Here is a 23,720-nt window from a genome sequence, read left to right on the forward strand (position 1 = left end):
GCAGTGTTGCGTAACGGTGCTGAGCTGGTAAACCATAAATCACGCACAGAGAGGGACGCAGGAAGAGAGCAGAAGAGGGGGTTCGGGTGTTGGGTGGGGACACACGCGCCAGGTCTACGACAAGGTGAATGGGATGGTGAATGGTGCTTTTGTAGGCAGTAGAGTTGTCATGGCATATTTTATTTTTGTAACTTGTCTCAAACTTGCCTGGTAAGTGCCTGAAAATCTACATATGGGGGTGTGGCTAAAAATGTCAGAACGTGTGAGATGTTATCAGTGAAAATGGAAACTGGAACCCTCATTTAAAAAATGAATACGTTTTGTGATAAACTTTGCTGGATTTCAGTGTTTAGAATTTTTTGTTTAGAAGTCACTCACTTCAAAGCATAACTTGCATAATTGTACACAGGTGTAGTGTCATAATTTGTGTTATATCACATCATTTTAGTGCACATCATTTTTGTGCACTACAGATGTATCTCTATCAGTGAATACAGTGGAACATGAATACACTGAAAGAAATCATCCTCTAATTAAGTAATATACTCTTACTACAGCCAACTACAGGAGATGGCCCCCGGTGATCATATTTAGCTGTGTGATGACTGTTTGAATAGCAGAGACATTACGCATACTCTCTGTTCCTCTCAATTCCTAAGACAGTGTATAGTGTGTGTGTCAGGGTGGGAACCATGCCCTCTGCTCTGTGCTCAGCAGTGGGCACCTGCAGTGGAGGCCTCCCTGAGTGTGGGAAAGAGCCGACACCACGCAGCTCAGCTGTTATAGTCGGGGTGAGAGGCTCGCTCACTTCTCTGTATCGTTTGTTTGTTTTACGGAACGCTGGCCCAGCTTTGCCGAAAACGTGTTTGTTTGTGGTTTAAAAGTGAATTAAAATGCAATCTTGAGTTTTGTTTTTACAGTTGCTGCGTATCGTTTCGATCCCCTCGCAGAATAGAAATAGCAAATGGGGAGAATATGTGACTGTGATTATCCTGTTTATCTGAACTGTAAACATTTTTTAAAGCAGCTTGAATTTGGATGACAGAGAAGAATTAGGTAGGTCTTAACTGAACCAGGATGGGTAGCTCTATTGCCTTGGGTTCATCATCATGCATGTAGTCTGGGACTTCATACATTGGTTATTGTTTAATAATAAAAAAATATATATTTATATACATATATATATATATATATATATATAGATAGATAATAGTAATACACACAAACAAAAATACACCAAAAATACAATGTAAGAAACAGATATTCTTTCATTGACCCTTTTTCCCAGCAGAGAAAATGTGCTTGACATATTCTCCATACCGCTACCCACCTTCAATATTTCAATAAACCTAAATGAGTCATGAAAAAACGTGTCATTCCGATCTTGTCGTGGACTAATTATGTTCATGCATCACTTCAATGCAATGAAATCCTCATTTCAGAGACATTTTCACGCTCGAGATTATATGCTATTCAAGACGGAGCGCCGTTACTTTTACAATGTCTCAGGACAAGGTAAACCAACAGCATCAAACAGGCTGGGTTCTATGATTTCTCAAGGGCTTGTTATTTTCTACTTCTACATTCTATTTGATGTCCTTACAAAACAAGACGACACCAGGGAGCAAGATATAAAAGTTAGATTTTTTTTTCTCCTTTTCGTCTAACCTGTTCCTTCATGGCCAGTTTAATATCAGCCATGGTCTCATTGAAGTTGGCCTCTTTTTCCTCTTTCTATTCTCCTTAATTGCCCCTGTATCACCAGGAGGGGGAGGGTGGCTAGCCTTATGCCTGGATCTGCTTCTCTCTCTCTCTCTCTCGCTCTCTCGCTCTCTCTCGCTCTCTCTCTCTCTCACCACACTTTGACCTTTGCCTTCTGGGGATAACGCTGGTTGGAGAGGGTCTTCATTAAGTGTGAAGCAGTGAATTTCCGACATCGTCAGATGTGTGGCCAATATTTCCTCATTAGAATATCATTTCCGTGCTTGTTCTCGACGGCGGCGCACAAAGAGAAGTTGGCTTAGTGTCTTTTGAAGGAGGCAGTCTTAACCAGAGCATAGGCTCCCATCACTCTGTGCTGTGCCTTCCCTTCACTCTGAACACGCTCCTGCTCTGTTCTCCAGGCAGCACGGCGTCAGACGCTGCCTGCTACACTGACCTCCTCCCTTAGGCAACTAAAACTGCGTAGTTTCAGAAGCATTTTTGTAAATGGATTATATTTTAGAAATGTGGCTAACCTGTTGTAAGTTACTGTCATGATAATAATGACAGAGACGTAAGGGAGCCGTATTACTGCTGTGTTTGCATTGGACAGTGGCACATGGGACAATTTAAACTGTCACAGTTTGCATCTTTGAAAGCAGGAAATAACATTTTTTTTTTTTTTTTACCGGATTAAAAATAGTCTTAGTATTTTTTTATTAACATCATTGTAGTTACATATTGTATAAAGTGATGCTCCAGAACTTTTGTATAATTTCAGCCATTCAATGGAAAGGTGGTGCTCATGATTGGTCCCTGTGTACTATGCCTTTCAATTGTGTTCTGTGTCATCTATTCCCTATGACATGTTACGTCCTACCAATAAATCACATCTTTTTTGGAGGGGCAATTCATGTGATATGTTATGAATCCAATTTGTACAATGTTACGAATTTGTTGTGCTAAAGATTCCGGACTGCATGTTTAACTATATGTGTGAGTTCACAAGCTATATGGACTTTAATTGCCTTTGTGTACATGTTTCAGTTTTTGTGTGTGTGTGTGTGTGTGTGTTGGCCAGCAGGCCTGCACTGGTGTGTTGCCTACAGTCACTCTGCAGCTGTGTGAGAATGCTCCAGGCTTGAATGTTTATGTAGGCGAGGCACCTGCAAAGCGCCACACCTTACTGAAATCCATAAACGTAATCTATTTCTGGCATGCCCAGAATGTCCTCTTTTTCACACCCGCATATTGGTGTTCAAGTAGCTGCTCAAAGAAACTCTCCTATAAACCCTCCTATCCTCTTTGAATTAACCAGACCGACAGAGAATTGTCCCTCAGACTCTCTTTATATGTACATATATTTCTTTGAATCATCTGGAGTCCTGATGTTAACCAGAGATAAGGGAGTGTGCCATATGGAGAGTGTTCTAAATGGAGACTGGCGTCCTGTGTTTGTGTTAAATAGGCATGATACACCAACCAGGGCCATATTTTTCACTTAAAGTGCTCCCTCCCGCCCTTCCCCTCAATAGCCGCCTGTCTTAGGCAGATTTTCACTCATTCAACACAGGATTAAATGGTAGTAGTTACAATGATCAATAGGTTAAGAACCGTACAATCCCTCTCGCTGCTAATGACCTCAGTAGTAATGGGTAATAAAATGTTAGCTGTAATAGCCTCTTGCCGGGGCTCTGCCTGCCGTCTCTGGGTGTCTAGCAGTAGTTACAGTGAACCAGACCCCGCAATCATGACAGGGAGAGGTGTGAAGCTTCCTGAACCAGAGGATGTGCTGCTCAAGGTGTAAATTTTTTTTTTTTTAAATGTAAATGAAATTAATTGAATGAAATTCCAATGCAATTTGTAATGGAATTGTCAGTTAAGTGTGAAAGTGTTTAAAGTATTGTGTTAATTCTATTTCTCTACACTGGATCTCTATGTTAGACTCTATAAAACATGTACTATTGAAGATGCATAATAAAAATGGTTAAATACATGTGAAAATAACCCTGGCTACGTTTACTGCCCGTAAAGTAGAGCATGTCAAATCTAAAGTAGATCGTTTCCCTCATGTAATTTAATATAAAACATCAAAGAAGAGCCATTATTATTTATCCTTGGTGTGTGAGGTAATTGTCAGTGGTGCTGAGGCTTTTTTTTTTTTACGGCAGGCCTATATCTATCGCATCACGTAGAGGGCTTATACTGTAGCGAGACACGCTGCCTGGTTGACCTTCAAAATAGTTCATCAAAATTAGTGATGCTGAGAAAAAAGGACATCAGTGTATAATGACTGTGAAATTAGGAACGGGAGCCGTGGCTATGCAAATGACAGGACAAGTCATATGAAAAAGTCAAGCCGAACTGCATATTAAGACGTAATACGGGAGGAATTAATATTGGATTTTCATCCTCTCACCGATTCGCATTGAGAATGAGAGATGTTAAGTGCTTTGGGTCTTGGGTGGAGCAAAACCTCCTCGAGTTTCCCCTACAGGAGGACCAAACGACTCTAATCGCGTAACGCAGCGCGGAGCACCTCCTCGATGAAGTTTACAGAGAGCATCAGCGTCAGCGCCACAGCGTCCTGTTTAACACTATTGCCCTTTCCAGCGCCGTGGGAGTACAAGCTGCTCATTATGACCCGTTTTGGTTTTGTTTTATGTTCCAATTTGGAAAAGGAATACGGTGATATGCATGCAGCAGGTGTCAGAGAACACCCCACCTGCTAGATAGATTCTAAACAGCTACGTTACATTCAGAGATGCATGAAAAATTCAAAGGGCCGTCATTAGCAATGAGGACGCGGTACAATTTGGGTAACCTTGGCGAAGACAGACTGTCACCCCTAATGTCCGCTCTATCAGCCGGGCGACATTAGCCTCAGAGACGCAGAGCACAGTTTTACCACACAATCACGCACACACACACACACACGCACACGCACACACACACACCGCGCGGCATGTTAACAGTTGCAAATGTGAGACGCTATCAAATATATCTCGGTAGCTGTTTGTCACTAAAATGTCAGCGAAAGGGGCTTTTAATGGTATCGCACATCATAGCAATGAGTGGCAGCATCCAGACACTCTGGGAAGTCACAATGCCGCCGGAGCAATTAAGGCAGCCTGACAACTGTGGGGCTCACTCATTGTCATAACAAATCACTTGTTTTGAAGAGTCATCCACTCACACCTTTTTGTTGGAGTTAGTTAAGGGCCTGTGTCAGAGTGAGCCCTCCTCGAGGCACAGTGCCAGCATTTTATTTGTACGTTAGATAAATTGCTGTTGACAATATTCTAATGAAATGCTCTCATGTGTACAAAGATATGTATTGTAGCCTACAGTGGGTGGCCTATCTTTGCATGTTCTGCTGTTTGCAGATCACCTCAAATGATCAGCTTGAGAAAGCATCAAAACAGAAGCAATCAAACGTTGGGACAGCCTTGTGTGCTAGGTGTGTGTTTCTGGAGAGAGCTGTTGTTGCTCAAGGTCGGAGCCTGTAGTAGATTCTCCACAGGCTTACTGCAGGCCTGGCTGTCTCGTGTCATTACAGCTCTGGGGGTGTAGCGTCTCTAGCTGCGATGACACTCCTGGTGATTTATCCAGTACAGACCAGAGGGGTTGAGAGGCTGGGCTATCCTTAGCTGTCTCTTTTGAGTAGCTGTTGCAGTGTGTCTAGCCCCTGACAATTAGTCTGGTTGACCTGCTGTAGTCTTTACCATCTCTGCTGGTTGTCCCTAGTTACCATAGCCACAAAGTCAAAATGGCTATATCATAAAATTGAGAACATTTAATTTACGTTTATGCTTAGGCATAAGGTTCGCAGTATTTAAGAATAGAAATTGTAGCAATAGGCGGGGTTTAGACATCATTTTGACTTTGTGGCTGTGTTAACTAGTGACAAGCTTGTCCTCCAGTTCCCTTTCTTTGCTGTGGTCATCTAATCCTATAAAGCATGTGTCCTGGCCATGTCTGTCTTTTGCTGTACCACTGTCTCTCTCATAGACCAGGTTAGTGACTGATCTGTCCTTAATGTCTCCTCTGTGTATCTCTTATAGGTTCCAGTCTCAGTGGCTATGATGACACCCCAGGTAATAACTCCCCAGCGGATGCAGCAGATCCTCCAGCAGCAGGTGCTGAGCCCTCAGCAGCTCCAGGTGCTCCTGCAACAGCAGCAGGCACTCATGTTACAACAGGTGAACGCATAGGACACACACACACACACACACAGTACATAGAACACATCAACATCCCCACACCAACTACCAATATAAAAGGGAAAGATTGACAGGGCGCTAGCATTCCCTCTGAACATGAGACTGTATCAAGTATCCCACGGGCCAACTGCTGAGTTTAGCAGTGGGCCTGATGGTTTGATTGGTTGGCGAGCTCTCACTCAGACGTAGCTCCCATGTCTTTTTCAGCAGCAACTCCAAGAGTTCTACAAGAAGCAGCAGGAACAGCTCCACCTCCAGCTCCTCCAGCAGCAGCATGCGGGCACGCAGAGTAAAGAGGTAGGCTCACTACGCGGACATCATCACCATCAGCACCACCGCATGCCGCCGCCTTACTCAACTCACATGGTGCCCCGGCAGTAAGAGCCTCAGAAAAGTGCAGCGCACGGAAGGCATTTGCTCTCTCCCTCTCGCCATTTGTTCAGAGGCTGTGGTTTTTAAGCAGAAGAAGAAATAGAGCAAAAAGAATCACTCGTGCTTCTGATTAGCATGTCAGGCTCTCTGGGTCAATACCAGTAATAACTTTATGAACTAAGAATAGTGATGATTCCTCTCCTTCCAGGGACTGGGGCTCATATTGCTGCTCAGGCAGTGAAAGTAATGTTTGTGCAGTTTTTTTATTTTCTTATTTTCTCTCGAGTAAACAAGTGTCCTACAATAAAGTTTGCCCTTCATATGAGCCCCCTTGTAGCCAATAATCAAAAGGAAGGGGAAAAGAAAGGGCCTATAAATCGGAAAAGCTTCCTTGGTAATTAGCATGGAAACAGCGATGGGAGAGAGTGCAGGTAATTGTGTGATATCAGTGCAGAGAACCGCTCCCAGCCTTGTTGCCCGCGCTCTCTTTTTCCCCCCTGGCTCATCAGCGGTGGCTCAATGCGTGTTAATGACTCGCGGATACAGGCATCACTCTGGACAAAAGAATGATTATTGTGCGGTCAAAAGAAATTCAAAGACAATCAAGGAATTTTCTCTCTCTTCCCGTCTGAGAGACACGTTTGGGGAGGGTAAGGAAAAAGGATCTAAATTAAGCCAAATATCAAAAACACACGCACGCTTGCGCGCAAACGTGAATGAACAAACGCACACGCTCTCACACACACGCTCTCACACACACACACACACACACTGTCTGAGCTACCGACTTCAAAGTCCCAGCTCTCTAATTAATGAACTGCAGGCTTCAGTTTGGACAAGTTGTGGTGTGATGCTCCCATAAATCAACGTGACAGCAGAGCTCCTCGGCCTCAGATAGGGCCTGTCACCAAGTCGCATCTGATGTACACATGACTCAAACTGGGGGGGTGGAGAGGGAGGGGGTGCTAGTCAGAAGGAGGTGCAATTGATCAGCTGAAAGGAGCCTAAAAAAAATAATGTTTTTTTAAACTTTTGAAGCATGTTATGTATGATCACAGGAAATGGATGCAGCCTCGAGAGGCTCTCCTTCTGCTCTCCAATGTGTACCCCCCCCCCCCCCCCCCTCACCAATCGCATTTCTAGCTGCTGCAGCCATCAAAACACAGAATAAGAATTGCGCCTCGACTCCCCCGTGGCTAGCAGACAATAACCCCCTGTTGTTGCTTTGTGCCTCTTTTATTTTAAAGACATCAAAATTTAGTTTTTCAAAGATCTTTAACTTTATATTTGAAGCTTGACAATAAAGAGCTGCCACTGCCACTCTGTATCAATTGTCAGGGCCTGTATTTTTCTCTCCCTCGTGCCACTTCTTGTTAACCTCTTATTTGGTCTATTGAGCTGGGGGTTTTAATGTGTCTGCATGCTGGGAGAGCACAGGAGCTGCTGTCAGCTGATGAGACCACAAGAAAGAAATCTGATGGGGCGCAAGTTAAATTCATTTAATTTCTCCCATTTTTAAAAGCCACCCTATATTTATTTAGGGCACTGATGAAAGACATTGTTCTCTGTGAACTCCCGCCCCCGTAGTACCATTAGCACCTTTGTCTTATGCTGTCAGACAGACGGGAGCTACAGTGCAGAGAAGAGTCCTATTGAAGACACGAGAAACTTCTTACACTGTACTGAAAAAGGAACACCATAAAAAACAAACAAAAAGGGGAAGATGGGAAGAATCACACGCCAGCTGAATCACTAATTAATTACACTGAAACCTCAGTGAGCTCTTCATCAAATATGCTCCGTATAGTTTAGAGCATAAACCATAGAAATAGGTGTTCATGAATACACCCTCTCACCTAGCCCATGCTTAAGTGGTAGTCCATGAATATGACACAACATAATCCTGATCAGACTAACGTAATGAGAAGGCCTCTCCACGTCAGACCAGTGTAGTGTACAGCACTGTGCGTGTGTGTGTTCTTTTTACTGAGCTGTGGAGCAGAGTCTGGGCGTGGGGAGACGAGGGGAGGGGAAAGGAAGCCCGGCAGACCTTTGCCAGGCAGACCAGGACAGGGGGGGGGCATTTTATCAGGCTATTTCAGCGGTTTCTGAGTCGCAGGCCGGTGACCTGACAGCAGCGTTGCACCGAGACCTTTTTTTTGTATGCGCTCAATTGTGAGACGTAAACAAAGTGGTGTATCCTGTGTTTGGTAACAGGGTGTGGTGCACAGCTTGGCAGCCCGGGTTGCTTTTAATGCCCCCCACCCCCCTTGACAATTGGCCTTGTATACTCATATACAGCCTAATATCCTGCCCTCTCCCAGGCTTATTTTGTTTGGCTGTCCTTATCTGTCAGAGAAAAAATAACAAGGTGAGCTTTGTCTTGATTGATCATTATCTCCAGTTGTTGTTTAAGGAATAATAATCCATATTTTGATGGTGAAGCTGAGCCTGGGGTTAATGGTAGGGTTAAATGTCCAGTCTCTCCCCTCCTCTGTTATCTAAACATCTCCCCATTTGTTTTGATTCAATGAAGATTAGGGATATTAGATCATTTCCTTCTTTTTATTGTCCTACACTATACCACATCTCTCTCTTTCTCTCTTTTCTCTCTTTTACTCTCTTTTTCTCTCTTTTTCTTTCTCTCTCTCTCTACTCTCTCTCTCTCTCTCTCTCTCTCTACTCCCTCTCTCTCTTTCTCTCTCTCTACTCCCTCTCTCTCTTTCTCTCTCCCTCTCTCCCCTACTCTACTCCCTCCCTTTACACCTTTCACTTTCTAGACCGAGGAAAAAGAGTCTCTGGCTTTCCCAGAATGTTATATGTAGTCATAGTCCTGTAAGATGAACAAGATGTTCTTCACTCGCTCTATGATTCAAATCAACTTGCTGCACTGGGGGGGGAAGAAACCCCTCCTCAAGCTCAGTGCCGCGCCTGAGAGAGTTGTGAGACTAGCTGGTGTGGCTATTAAACACTTTGATTTAGTCACACGTTGTTTGCTGAATTATGAATGGGTGTAATTAAAATCCTGTGGCTCTTATTATGAATGATTAACTATGTTGTTTCATTGTTTGTCATTTGCCTCCTGACTCCTCGTTAATTAAAAGAGAGAGGGATGCATACTGTACCTGTCTTAAGTGTGCACAGGCAAACCTACATAGTGTGTTGAATGTGTGAGTGTGTATGTGGTGGTTCGATTGGGTGGGTGTGTGTGTGTGTGTGTGTGTGTGTGTTTGAGAGAAGGTGTGTGTTTTCGTGTGAGCAAACATACTGTATCCTGTTTGAGAGAACATAATGTGTGTAAAAGCACACAACTGTTCAGACATACAGGATGCCCTATATGATCAGAATGTGTTTGTCCACTGGATCATATGCCTACCCTATATTTGAACACACACTAGAATTTGCATGCTTCTGTGTTCAATCAATATGTACAGTCCAAAACAGTATGAAAATAATGTACTTTTTGTTTGCTCTGGGGCATGCATGTCCTGTTTGTGTGTTTGCTGATGGTGTGTCTCTGTGTGTGTGTGTGTGTGTATTCCTCAGCAGCAGCAGCAGGCCCAGCGTTTGGCCTTCCAGCAGCAGCTCATGCAGGTCCAACAGCTCCAGCAGCAGCACCTGCTCAACCTCCAGAGACAAGGCCTGCTCACCATCCAGCCTGGACAGACGACCTTGCCCCTGCACTCGCTCACTCAGGGTCAGTGCTCTACTGTACTGTACTGTACTGTACACCTGCCCCTCCGCAGTCCCCCCCACAAACACACAAATGCTAAAATACCCTAGACTCACTTTACTCCAATGAAATATTATACTACATCTGCCTTGACTACAGTATCAAATCAAACTTTATTTGTCACGTGTGCCGAAGACAAGTGTAGACCTTACCGTGAAATGCTTACTTACAAGCTCAACAGTGCAGTTCAAGAAGTAAAAAAATATATTTACTATTAAATATTAACTAAAGTAAAATGAACTAATGTAAAAAAAGTAATAATAATAATAATTCAAAGTAACACAATAACATAACAATAACGAGGCTATATACTGGGGGTGCCTGTTCTGAGTCAGTGTACGGAGGTACAGGTTAGTTGAGGTAGTTTGTACATCTAGGTAGGGGTAAAGTGACTATGCATAGATAACAAACAGCGAGTAGCAGCAGAGTAAAAACAAAGTAGTCCGGTGGCCCTTTGATTAATTTCTCAGCAGTCTTATGGCTTGGGGGTAGAAGCTGATTAACTATGTTGAAAACAACTCTCAGTATACAACTCTCTTTAGAAGTGTTTCCCACCTACCCCCCCTTGTGTTCCTCCCGTGTGACTGTCATGGTGTATAGGTTCCCCCTCTCCTGTCTCTTGACTCTCCATTCATACCTTTTTTCTTAGAATGGCATCATCATACTGGGTGTTGACCTAGTGGAACCATTGTTACTAAACTGCCACTGAACCTCTTATTGTGAAATCTCCCATAAGGGTATGGTGGTTTGAGTCAATACTTGTTTTTAAGCCAGGAAGTTTATTTCTTAATTTGTTTATTAATATTTTCTTAAGGAGCAGCCCTATGACAAAGACTCATTCATAGCGTTTTGGAGCATGACATAGACTATTCATTCCACACTAAGACAAACAGTTTTGAAATAACAAGATAAGGCCATAAAATGGGAAGGGTGGGGGAGCTTAGGTAATAAGCAAACCAAAACAGGGTTTGTTCAGTCATGTTATTGTTTGGACTGTATGGAATCACTCATCCACTGGCAGATGATTGCCATAGGCACAGGCGGGGACCGCCAATGTGCTCTTAGTGTACGTTTACGAATGACCTCGTGTCGGATATCTGGCAAACACACGCCCTGTGAGTAAAGTATTGCCCTAACGATATGGCAGCTTGCTGTTCTTTATGGAATTGCACAACAGTTACTGGACATCCTGTTGACTCTTTGCTTATGCATGGTGTCATCAAATACCCCTAAGCCATCTCAAACAGGATACAGTAACCATACACTCTTTGTTGGTTCAGCCTATTTTGGCAGATGACAGTTTAAGGTACAAATACGGTATCGTTTCTCTTTGTTATTATTTATACAAACTGAAATGAGGAATTGAATCTTACCGCACAGTTGGTTCGTTTCAATATTTGAACTGAGTGGAACTTGGTTAGGCTGCCCTTGGAAACCGTTGGTGGTTAAACTCTATGGGAAGACAGCTGTTAAAACACTTAACATCAGGCTGAGTTTCCCTTCCTATTCTACATAAGTTCTGATTGCATGTTTGAAGTTATTGATGACCTTTCTGTTTCTCACGTCAATGAACTCTTTCATGCAATCAGTAGCCAAGACCTACGGAGCTAAGATCTCATCTACAATATTCAGCAAGTAGTCAGCGTCACTGCAACACTAATGATGAGTTTTGCTGCTCTGTTTGGACCTAGGTGATAATGCTTTTGGACTGAGGCGATGCGTTAGGATGACTTTTATACACTGAGGCGATGATCAGACAGATCAGCCTTATTCCCCTTTATTCAAAATCCAGATGTCAAAATCAAATTATTTGACAAATTCAATCTCTCACGACATCATAATTGTATTGTGCTCTCACATATGCGTTCATGGTGATCTGAGATTATACACTTCACAAAAAGGATTTGAACAGCCCTGTAGACGTGTCTTTTATACTTGGAAAAAATGTAACATGTATAACATGGTTTATTTTATTTGTGTTGTTTTGTCTGATCCGTACTGGAATTGTTGATAGAGACATTTTCATTACAAATTGACATGAAGAATTACGTTGAGTTATCATTTAATACCAAACTGTGAAGGAAGTAAATGAGTAGAAGCTTGAAGAGTGCTATTTGGATGACAATCAGTTGTTCTCTTTATCTGAACCTTCATTTGTTTCTCTCGCAGTAAATTCTTTTGACATTAATGTTCAAAGTCTTGGAAGCGGTCAGACAGTATCTGTTATAAATTACAATAATGTGTTTGGGGAGGATATAACTCCCATAAATATAAATTTGATCCAGCGCTGCCCTCCCCTCCTTCCCCCAAAAGCCTCTCCTCTTGACCTGTGGAGCACGAGTGAGACGGCAATGTTCGCTCCGCTCTGTTCTCCCAGGTGCAGCTACCAGGTTGTGTGTGTGTGTGTGTGCGTATGTATCGCTGCTTGCCCCTCTCTGCGCCTGCCCTGATTGGCTAAAGTGTTTTCTGAGGCCCTGTGGCCTCCCAGGCGGCGATGTAACAGACTGAACTCTCATCACTGGAGAACATCAGTTAAGTTGTCCAAGAGAGGGCAATGGGACAGTGACAGGACAAATTTGTCGGTAATATGAAAGCAAAGAATGTGGCGAAGCATGAAGCTGCTCTTAGTGCAGCAACGGCACATCAGGGACAGCGGCAGGTAATACGCTCCCCCAGTCAGTGATTGATTTGGCCAGCAGCGCGACATTGGTAATAGTTCCTACAGCATTAGGAGGTAACATATTTTAGGCCTAAGGGGTGCATATCACTAGGCCAGTGATTACAGGAACATAAACAGGGGTGCACCAGAGGTGCTCCCTGATGGAGCAATAAATTAATAGTGGTGTCACCGCCCCCCCATGGTATTGGCTCTGTGTGGAAAGCAACAGCAGAGTTGAAAGAGCCCAGAGGATAGGGGCTATTTTTTATTCTGTGGATGATGGCCTGCAACTGATGTCATTATGAACGTTAAATCAACTTTCTGCTTGCTTGAACATGGTCACCTGGGTGCGGAGGTACAAGGACAGGAAAAGGTTGAAGAGCTCGGCCTGTCTGGATGCCAGAGCTACCTGCAGAGGTAAAATTGAGTTGCCAGGCCGGTGATCAATCAAGTGTCCCAACAACATACATTTTTTAAAGTGCTTGTCTGTATTTCCAACCTATAATGAGTGGAATAGCATTGTTGAAAAATGGGAAAATGGAGGATAAACCAATCCTGCATTTTTAAAATGGACAGACTGGGGATACAAAAAAGGATTTAGAGATCCAGTGTTCCTGTGTTTACCATAGAAATCAGATGCTAACTTCTCAGGAAAAATAGAACGCTGTTTGTCCAAACATAGAATACAATACTGTTTTGAGATTTTCATAGCATTACATTTTGTCATTTATGGTGTCATTATGAACAACCCTCGGTTTGAAGAGATCCAATGAGGACAAGGTAGTTTAATAACAGAAGGACATGGGACCAGGGGATAGAGTGGGAGAGAAATAAGGGGGTACGTTAGGAAGGAGACAGCTTGGTCCCAGTCCGTTACCCCTCTCATCAGAAGAGTCTATGGGACCTGTTTCATCTGAGTAAACAGTGGTGTCGGGGTCACCAGGACTGGCTGGTAATTGAGGGATAGTGGGCCACCCTGTCAGCCACACAGGCTAAAAATACATCGCCCACTGTCACTGGGCACCAAGTGGGGGGAAAATGATTGTTCCCACTGTTGAAGCACAGGATACTCACTCCACCAGTGACCTTCCCCATCCAGACAAATCATCATCATGGAAAACTTTCCCTCCAAGGATCATTCCCACCATCAAAACAACAACGAGACCTTAATAAGACAAGTGAGAAGCAACAACCGAAGGATTAGCATGCTTTTGTGCAAACAGGAACATTTTGGCATGTTTTGTCTGTCAGGGCTGTGTCCTTTGATTAAGGTACGTCAAAGAATGTGAGTGAGTGAGTGAGTGAGTGAGTGAGTGAGTGAGTGAGTGAGTGAGTGAGTGAGTGAGTGAGTGAGTGAGTGAGTGAGTGAGTGAGTGAGTGAGTGAGTGAGTGAGTGAGTGAGTGAGTGAGGTGAGTGAGTGAGGTGAGTGAGTGAGTGAGTGAGTGAGTGAGTGAATGAATGAATGAATACAGGCCAGGCAGAATATAGGAGAGCGTGTTAAAATATTTGAATGAGGAAAGACACTCTTTGGAACGTGGAAAGGTTATTGATTTGTCCTGCAATCATTTCCTGCTCTTTGATATGCAAACGATCTAGTGTGAATTTACAGCAATCCTATCAGACTCATTTCACAGTTCTTAGTCCCTGTGTCTCTCCAGAGTCCTTCGCCTCATTAGGCCAATGTTCTCCATTACGAGCATAATTAAAATCCTCAGTAGCTTATCAAATTAAAAATATTTTTGCTGATCGTATTGAGATCTTCACTTCACAGTTATTTTCCACAACAGGAATAAATTAAGGCTAAGCATTTTGTATTACGATCTGGCGCTTGAAAGGGCCACTTGTCGTATCTATAGAGGGAGTGATTAAAAAGGGGGGAAATCCGGAGAATATAAACCCATCCCGAGATAAGCATGTGCAAATCATCTTTCATTTGCCATTGCTCATTTTGAGAATGGATTTAATTAATTGTAATGTTAAACGAGTGGTCTTGCACATCCAGTTGAATTCACAGCATATCCAAAGGGTATTTCAGTATGTTTTAAACATGTGACTCATTTAAGGACAGTTCTGAATACCCAATACAAATTTGCACACATTCCCATAGTGGATCTTTCAATATGACATAAAAAATATGAGTTAACCAAATACATTTTGGAATGACAATACAAATGGCTAGAGAACATACCCTCACGGGGGGGATTTTTTTCTTTTTCTTATCAGCTTTTGCCTCATTTATGTCAAATGAAAGCAGGCTTCTCCGGCGCGGTGGTAACAGACACTGTACATACAGACACATACACATATACATTGTGTGCGAACAATGGCTGGGTTCTCTTAGAGATGGTGTACAGACAGCAGTATCCTTCCTGCTCCCCAATCTGAGGGTGTCAAGGATCGCTGTCAGTCAGCAGGAGAGACAACATGCTCTCTCAGTGTATGTGTTCCAACACACGAATGTCTTGTCTTCAAGGGATTTTTCCCCCCTTCTTTCTAAGGCTGCTGTGTGAGATGCAGTGTGCTTGACTTGTTAAACGAGGTTTAAGTCTTCTGTGTCAGTTGGAGGCGGTGCTGAGCTTTAAGTATTTTGCACATTAATGCGCTTCTGAGGATATTACCCCAGGGTCCTGTTTCTAGAGAAGGTGGGGTGGTGTGGGCTGTTTTGGTTGTAACGTTGCTATTGTAAACTTTTTGTGTGTGTTCTGCCTCTCCTCTTGTTGGGGAAATGATGGTGATTATTCAGATTTCATGCCTTGTCTGGATGTTAATTATTTACTGTGGGCATGAAATGCGTGTGAATGCCAGGGATTTGTGTATACGAACACGCTTCAGATCACAGGGAGAGAGCGGGGGGGGGAGCAAGCGCTCTCAGTGTATTACCCTGTAGTGGAATATTTTTTAATTAATACTTGGCTTTGTTTACAGACCCTTTGATTTAATTATGTGATGAAGAGAGTTGGATTAGCTGCTAATTGATTTAGTTATCCAATTTGTTTGTTTTAGGCATGATTCCAGCAGAGCTTCAGCAGCTGTGGAAGGAGGTGACGAACGTGAAGGAAGAGAACAGCAGCAGCAACAACAACAGCCACCGTGGCCTGGACCTGTCCTCGCCACAACCCCCCAAGAACCCCCTCCTCAACCAACACGCCTCCACCAACGGACAGTACATGAGCCACTCTCTGAAGAGAGAAGGGTGAGTCTTTCTCTCCCCCCCCCCCTTCCACCCGAGCTAACAGCTTTCGTGGAACATGCTGGGCACAATAGAGTTTATTACCAGGGAATGGGTTGTGCCTGAATGTGTTGCGAATGAAGTTCAGCTCATTGATTTATCATTAAATATACCACAGATTATGATATTCGCAACAATCTGACTTCTTTTTCTAAACTGGGGTACAACTAGGCATGTCCTTTCTACTTTATGAAAAAAATTCTAACTGGAACTCATTATGTGTGACATTATCTTTACTGTCATCTTTGACTAAAGAAAACAGGAGGCCTACATAGTCCCCATTTAAAAACTGCAATTCCTTGAAGGGGCCTAAGTTGATGGACATGTTCCCATAGGGCTTTGCCCACAGATGAATATTAATTTATAGTTTGTAAGTACCTTCCTATTTTCATTAAGACGCAGGCTTGTTCTGTGTTTCGGAATCCAGTTGGGGATTGCAGTCAAACACCTGGGAGCGAGGGAATGATTTCGAGTTTAGATTGCAGTAATGAAAATGGGATCAGCACACGATTAATTAGAGGGTCAAGGGTGCTGTTATTTCAGTTGCACTTAGGAAACTGCAGCTGTGACTTGCAGGGCTACGTTTGGTTAAATAAAATTCAAATTACCAACGGTCCTCTCAACAACAGAAAAACACACACCCAGCCACCTTTGCTTTCCCTCCGGATTTTGACGTTTCTGACAGTATGTGAAAACATATTGCAAATTCCCAACACAATACAAAGAGACAACTAGCTTTCTATAGGTGTGGCGTTCAGAACATATTGAAGTCGAGCAATTCACACTGATGTACTGTATTCTTTAGTTAAATAATCATTAGCATCATGTATATTACATAACTAAATAAAAAAAAACACATTCTAACTTTAATTGGAATATGTGTCAAACAGAGACCGTTTATTATTACATGATGTACAAAATACACTATCAATATTTGATGTTGATCTGATGTAAGATCGACGTCAGACAACACAACACACGACTCTTTTCGTTGGTGACTTGACGGGATATTTGTAGGTTTCCCTGGGCCTCTGTGTCTTTAAGGAAGGAATTAATTTGGCATCCAACACGTTGACTTGTTTTCTTGCACTGAGGCGCTGATCTCTGGATTGCTGGTGAGGAGCCTCCAGGCGCCATGAGCTCACTGCACAACATCTGACTTGTTTCACTGATCAAAACCTATGTGTCATTATGAAAGCACTGCAGATGAAAACACGTTTAGCACTCTAAACCATCAGGCCTTGGGAGGTGGAGAAGGGTTCAAACACAGACAGGCAGATAGATAGTCCTCTGGTGGTAGTGGGGAGATACAGGCCTGCATGGAAAAACCTGGCTATCTCACTCAGCTATAGCTTAACTTGGAATGCCTTATTTGGAAAGGAAATAAATGCTATGTGTTTTACTGATTACGGGATACTAGTTCATCACATGCGTTTGTTTCAATATAATGTGAGACATTTTTAGGTCAAGTGGTGTGACGTCAGTATTTTGACACTCCTTTCGTACATGTTGTCGATGATGTCTCACAGAATGTCCACATTTCACTGAGACATTGCATGGAAAAACCGATAGATCCACCTCTATCCTTTTCACACGCTGTCCCAGCCACGTACAGCACACACAACCCCACACAACACCACAGAACACACAGCAAGCTCCAGACACCTCTCCTAGCTCAGTGCAGACAGTATCCACGGGCCCCGGTGCATTCAGTCTGCTCAGTTAGTCAGTCTGAGCTCTAGCCTCTGTGGCTGAAGATTAATCAGAGGGGAGGATATTGACACGCTCGCTTCATCACCTGCTTCAGATATGACCAAACAACAAGTCCCAGCTGAAACATTGGAGAAGACGTGCATGAGAGGCTGCCTCCGATGCCTTGCGCTCCCTGTCAGAGATTAAAGAAGACGTCAACAGCAGTTTAACACACGCTCCAGTGAAGAAGGCAGTCTGGGGTTGAATATTCACAGAGTATCTTAGATCTGTCAGAATCCCAAGCAGGTGATTTCTCAGCCGTTTCTCTGTTCTGTGCTGTGTGTGGATGGCAGCACAACGTTTCCAAACGCGTTTTTCAAATATAGATGACTGATATAAATGGGAATAAAAATAAAAAAATCCCGATTCAACACCGTATGATGCCAATTTAGATTCATACAACTACCAAGAGCATATTCATATCTTTTGATGATGCGGACTCCATTCTAATCAGAATCCTTGGGAGAAAAAAATAAAACATCTGAAATATTATTAGGCATGATTATTCCATACAAAGCTATAGGAGACGTCTGTGTTATAATCCAGGGATTTGAATAATCAGGTTTTAGATAATGACCTGGACTGGGTGTAAATAGAGAGCATCAACTCATCCTCCCAGTGCTGAACGTAATGAACTTTTAATTGATGTGGTATTGCAAGTCTTTTTGTCATGCAACAGAAACAAGCCACTCTCATGGACCTATTTTCCCGGCCGGGCTCAGATTGGTTTACAGCAAGCCCTAAGTACCATGTAGTTAGTTTCATGTGTCATATAAAATCTGCCCGGGCACAGCGACGCCTGCAACTAAAACCTTAAGTGCATCCACAGGCATCATTCACAGGTCTTTTAACTTCCGTCTTAAGGAAGGAGGAGAAATTCAATCACTGCAGAGACGAGACGTTGTTCCCACTTTTAGCAGCCTCCAAGAGCCCTCACTCGTAGCAGGACGGACAGGGATCCGGACTGAATACGCCCCAACATGGTGAACTGTTGGTTAGTCAGACTGGTCAGAGCTTTGGGATGTGAGAGAAAAACCCCTGTGAGCCAGGTCTCTTTGTTCAATGATTTGCTTATTTAAATGCAATGTATCCTATCTGTACCTGACGTCAATTCCCCATCCCTTTACTGCACTCATTTTGTACAAGAGGGAGAGAGAGATGTGGAGGGAAGAGAGAGCGAGAGCGAGGGAGAGCATCCTCCTTACAAAGCATTTGGCCCACTTACTTCCCAGCAACCATCAGTAACCACAGCTCAGGGACTTCAGCTCAGCAATCTGTTAAGGAGATAAATAATCTGATTTGGCACGACACTCCCCTCTCTCTCGCCTTTAATTTGTCTTACACCCGGAAAATGATAATTAAATCATTTAGGGGTAAACCCTTGAGTGGCAGGAGATATGAGAGAATAGAGTTGGGGCAGTCATCGATACTCACTCTGAGAGATGATAGACCTTATTGTGACTGGCTGTACAGACAGACCACATCCAGACTCTGACCCAGCTTGGTAGACACATCCATCCTCTTTCTGTTTGGTAGCAATAGACTGACTGCCCCAGTGTACTGTATGATCTTACTTAGCACCTTACTTAGAAATAGACTGATTGTGTACAGTGTGCTCTGCTTGTGTTTTTGCCTGCAGTATGGTAGGCCTATGTGTTGGTGTTTACAAAGTGCAACACCTGGAAGATTTGGCCACATTCTGTCTAGGTAGAGGAGCTTTTTGTTCCTATTCTATGCAGGAAGCAGATGACACGGTTTCCCTCATTGCTGTTACAAGATCATTAGAGTTCTCTTCCCCCAGGCAGCAAGGCAGCCTGACAATAATAGCATCCTAACAGACCTGCCCAGGGTGCGAGTCACATTTAACTCCACCACAGGATCAGAGAGAGAGAGAGAGAGAGAGATGAGGAGCTGTTTTTTCTCTTGTAGTACCGAATGAGCTCACAATAGGGAGAAATCCCACAAACTTCAACTATTACACTAATGTAGCTCATTTTGTGTAAATTCTGCCATTTACCACTGTTTAGTCATTTGCCGTTTAAAAGGGCGCTTCTGCCGCCAGCTCCTTCCAAGCTCTGTGCTCACCGACTCCCAGCGCCCACTCCACAATTCAATATCTTATTAATACAGAATTAACCAATGTACCTCCTCCGAAATAATTAAAAAAGGATCTCTTTAAATAAAAAAATCAGCAGTAGCTTTCAACAGTCCACACATTTCCTTGTTAAAAAGTCATTGTAATAGATCTTCTACCATCTATTTATTAGCTGTATCAAAACAGAGGTCTTAATGCGTATGCATAATTCATCATTTATTTTTCTTTTCTTTCTTTTTTTAAATATGTCTGACTTTTGAGGGGAAAAAAACTGTTAACCACATTCATGAATGCTTCACTGCTCCCTAATTGTAATGCAATTATCACGTTATGAACAATGTGAACTCTTAAGCAAGTAATTATAACGCAAGAAAAACCTGTGACGACCCTTCAAATGTCCTTCTTGAAGTACAGCTTTACCAACATCTATACAAATTTGATTTTAATCTGAACAACGGCGTAGTTTAATCCTGCAAAATTGGCACACCGCGGTTTTATATTTTATATATATATATATATATATATAAAATGAAAGATTAATGAAAGATTGTTTCTGTAATTGTATGCGTTAGGATTGGTTAAATTGTGCAGAGGGCTTTTCAACAGTCATCCTTAGGAGAGCAAATAGTATCCATATGAATCAGACAATAGTGGTTAGACTGAATGCCTAACGACGGTACTGTGGGGATTTGGACCTAATGAATCTTCCCTTGCCCTCTCTCCCTTCTCAACTCCTGCAGAATGGCTCATTGCGTAAGCAGCAGTGGTGTGCTAGACTAGAGAGCCACTAGCAGCACAGGTGGTGGCGATATAGGACAGTCCCCAAGACTCTTGTAGCTGACACTTGTACAGTGTCTGTGTCCATATGGCACACTGTCTTGTTTTCTAACACACACCGTCTACACGCGCAGGCCTCTGCGTTGTACACTTTCTGGTTATTCTCTGTGTTTCCACTTGACTTGCCATATGGAAGATTTTGTGTAGTTTGTTTTTCGGGACGATCCTGGTATTTACAGCAGATGTTGTGAAGCCGTAAGCCTCTCCTCAGCTGTGCAAGTGTTTGGTCCCTTCTGACGTCGGTTGGTCCGTCCGTCGATCGGTAAATAATTTGCTAGCAGACGGGGGTGTTTGGTGTTTACTGTTTGTGCACGACAGGAGGCTGGCAGATGGATTTTTGTTGTGGGACTGGCCAGCCCGTTCCTCCAGGTGGGTTCTGGGATGGGGCTCAGCGGTCAGGGCGTCTCAGGGAACCCCTGGCTGCCTGGATCAAAGTGGGCTGCTACTCGGATCACTGACAATAAATAGTGACATATTGGGTCCCTCTCACAAGGGCTGCCCCTACGAGGGCCGCAACCTCCAGCCAGAGAGGAAGCATAGATCACAAGGCTCACACTGCCCACAGTTCAAAGGTCAACACAAAGACAGGCTTTTGTGTTGAGACACCACAAGGGGAATTCTCTCCAAACCCATCAGCATCCTCCACTTCAAATGGTGTAGTTCTGTATCATCAGCCATTAAGACATCCTCCACAAAGGGATTGTTAATAGGCAGGCATTAATACCATCTGGCTTTCTCTTCCAGATCAACGCTAGACGACCACCACCACTCTCACCATAGTCACCCGCTCTATGGGCATGGGGTTTGCAAGTGGCCTGGATGCGAGGCGGTATTTGAGGACTTCCAGTCATTCCTAAAGTAAGTTTACGCAGCATCTCTCTGCAGCATGTTATGTAAAGTACCATCAAAAGTTTGGACACACCTACAGTACTCATTCCAGGGTATTTTCTTTCTCTTTACTATTTTTTACATTGTGGAATAATAGTGAAGATATCAAAACAATGAATAACACATATGGAATCATGTAGTAATGACACAAATGTAAAACAAATCCAAATATATGTTATATTTGAGATTCTTCTTGGCATTCTCTCAACCAGCTTCATGAGGTAGTCACCTGGAATACATTTCAATTAACAGGTGTGCCTTGTTAAAAGTTAATTTGTGTAAATAATGGTCTCATTTGAGTCAATCAGTTGTGTTGTGACAAGGTAGAGGTGGTATACAGATGATAGCCCTATTTGGTAAAAGACCAAGTCCATATTATGGCAAGAACAGCTCAAATAAGCAAATAGAAAAGACAGTCCATCGTTACTTTAAGACATGAAGGTCAGTCAATCCGGAACATTTCAAGAACTTTGAAAGTTTCTTCAAGTACAGTCGCAAAAACCATCAACCGCTATAATGAAACTGGCTCTCATGAGGACCGCCACAGGAAAAGAAGACCCAGTGTTACCTCTACTGCAGAGGATAAGTTCATTAGAGTTACCAGCCTCAGAAATTGCAGTCCAATTAAATTCTTCAGAGTTTAAGTAACAGACACATCTCAGAATCAACTGTTCAGAGACTGCGTGAATCAGGCCTTCATGGTCAAATTGCTGCAAAGAAACCACTACTAAAGGACACTAAAAAGAAGAAGAGACTTGCTTGTGCCAAAAAACACGAGCAATGGACATTAGACTGGTGGAAATCTGTCCTTTGGTCTGATGAGTCCAAATTTGAGATTTTTGGTTCAAACCGCCTGTGTCTTTGTGAGACACAGAGTAGGTGAACGGAGGATCTCTGCATGTGTGGTTCCTACCGCGAGGCATGGAGGAGGAGGTGTGATGGTGCGGGGGTGCTTTGCTGGTGACACTTAACCAGCATGGCTATCACAGCATTCTGCAACGATACGCCATCCTTTCTGGTTTGCGCTTAGTGGGACTGTCATTTGTTTTTCAACAGGACAATGACCCAAAACACACCTCCAGGATGTAAGGGCTATTTGACCAAGAAGGAGAGTGATGGGGGCTGAATCATATGACCTGGCTTCTACAATCACCTGACCTCAACCCAATTGAGATGGTTTGGAATGAGTTGGACCGCAGAGTGAAGGAAAAGCAGCCAACAAGTGCTCAACATATGTGGGAACTCCTTCAAGACTGTTGAAAAGCATTCCTCATGAAGCTGGTTGAGAGAATGTCAAGTGTGTGCAAAGCTGCCATCAAGGCAAAGGGTGGCTACTTTGAAGAATCTAAAATATAACATTTATTTTGAATGTTTAACACTTTTGGTTACTACATGATTCCATATGTGTTAATTCATAGTTTTTATGTCTTCACTATTATTCTACAATGTAGAAAATAGTAAAAAATAAAGAAAAAGTATGAGTATGTGTATGTGTGTGTGTGTCCAAACATATGAGTATGTGTGTCCAAACATTTGACTGGTACTGTATGTTACTCCAGTGTCTTGTTCCTGTGGGTGTCTGGCGCTCTTCTTGAGATGGTTAAGGTTTCCCCTGGGGCTCAGTGCCACTACAGGTGCAACGGTTTGTTGTGTGTGTGTTTGTACATTTGTGCGCATGGGCATGTACGTGTGTGTGTGTGTTTGCGTGCGTGCGTGCGTGCGTATATGTGTGTGAGTGCGTGTTGGGTGTGTTGTTGTGCCTCTCTGAGGGTGTTGGGGTGTGGTCTCCACTGGGCCCTGTAGGGGCCTCTAATTCCTGTGATAAGTACCGTCCCCATGGTGATTCTGGACGTTTTTCCCAAACAAACAACGGGAGGATGTTTATCTGGGGCACCCGACACTCAGGGCGCTCCGCATGTTTGCCCTTGTCACTGGACAGGGATTGGTGTATGTGCCTTCACTTCCCTCACTCAGCTCTTTCTGCCTCTCTCTTGCTTTCTTTCTGTCTCTCTCTGTTTGCTCTTCTCTTCTGCTGTCTTTATTTTTGTCTCTACACTGCCTCTCTCACCAAACTTGCCTAAGAAGCTGTCTTTAGATCACACCTTAATAACAGCACCAGAACTAACTTATTTTCACATCTCAGTAGTTTTACTCCTCAATAACCTAAATTATAACCAAGGCCATTGGACCCTCTAAAATATTTTCATTTGAGTAATTTAGCAGATGCTCT

At 43.2% G+C, this 23,720-nt stretch overlaps 1 protein-coding gene across 29 annotated transcripts in view; it reads left to right on the top strand.

Moving 5' to 3' along the window:
• The window catches only part of LOC110527876 (forkhead box protein P1-B), a 205,459-nt gene that overhangs the window by 158,851 nt on the left and 22,888 nt on the right, over positions 1 to 23,720 (top strand). For 8 of the 29 annotated variants that reach the window (XM_036983358.2, XM_090240943.1, XM_090240938.1 and 5 more), the window contains 5 exons: positions 5,766 to 5,903; positions 6,135 to 6,221; positions 9,843 to 9,993; positions 15,693 to 15,882; positions 21,347 to 21,460. In XM_036983358.2, coding sequence (XP_036839253.1) covers positions 5,766 to 5,903; positions 6,135 to 6,221; positions 9,843 to 9,993; positions 15,693 to 15,882; positions 21,347 to 21,460 — 680 coding nt within the window. Of the gene's footprint in view, positions 1 to 5,765; positions 5,904 to 6,131; positions 6,222 to 9,842; positions 9,994 to 15,692; positions 15,883 to 21,346; positions 21,461 to 22,546; positions 22,972 to 23,720 lie in introns of those variants that run through there. The other 21 variants (XM_036983357.2, XM_090240940.1, XM_036983354.2 and 18 more) reach the window with 7 other exon arrangements.

This window comes from Oncorhynchus mykiss, chromosome 7 (assembly GCF_057628025.1).
Source record: "Oncorhynchus mykiss isolate SJ-2025 chromosome 7, ASM5762802v1, whole genome shotgun sequence".
NCBI classification, from domain to species: domain Eukaryota; kingdom Metazoa; phylum Chordata; class Actinopteri; order Salmoniformes; family Salmonidae; genus Oncorhynchus; species Oncorhynchus mykiss.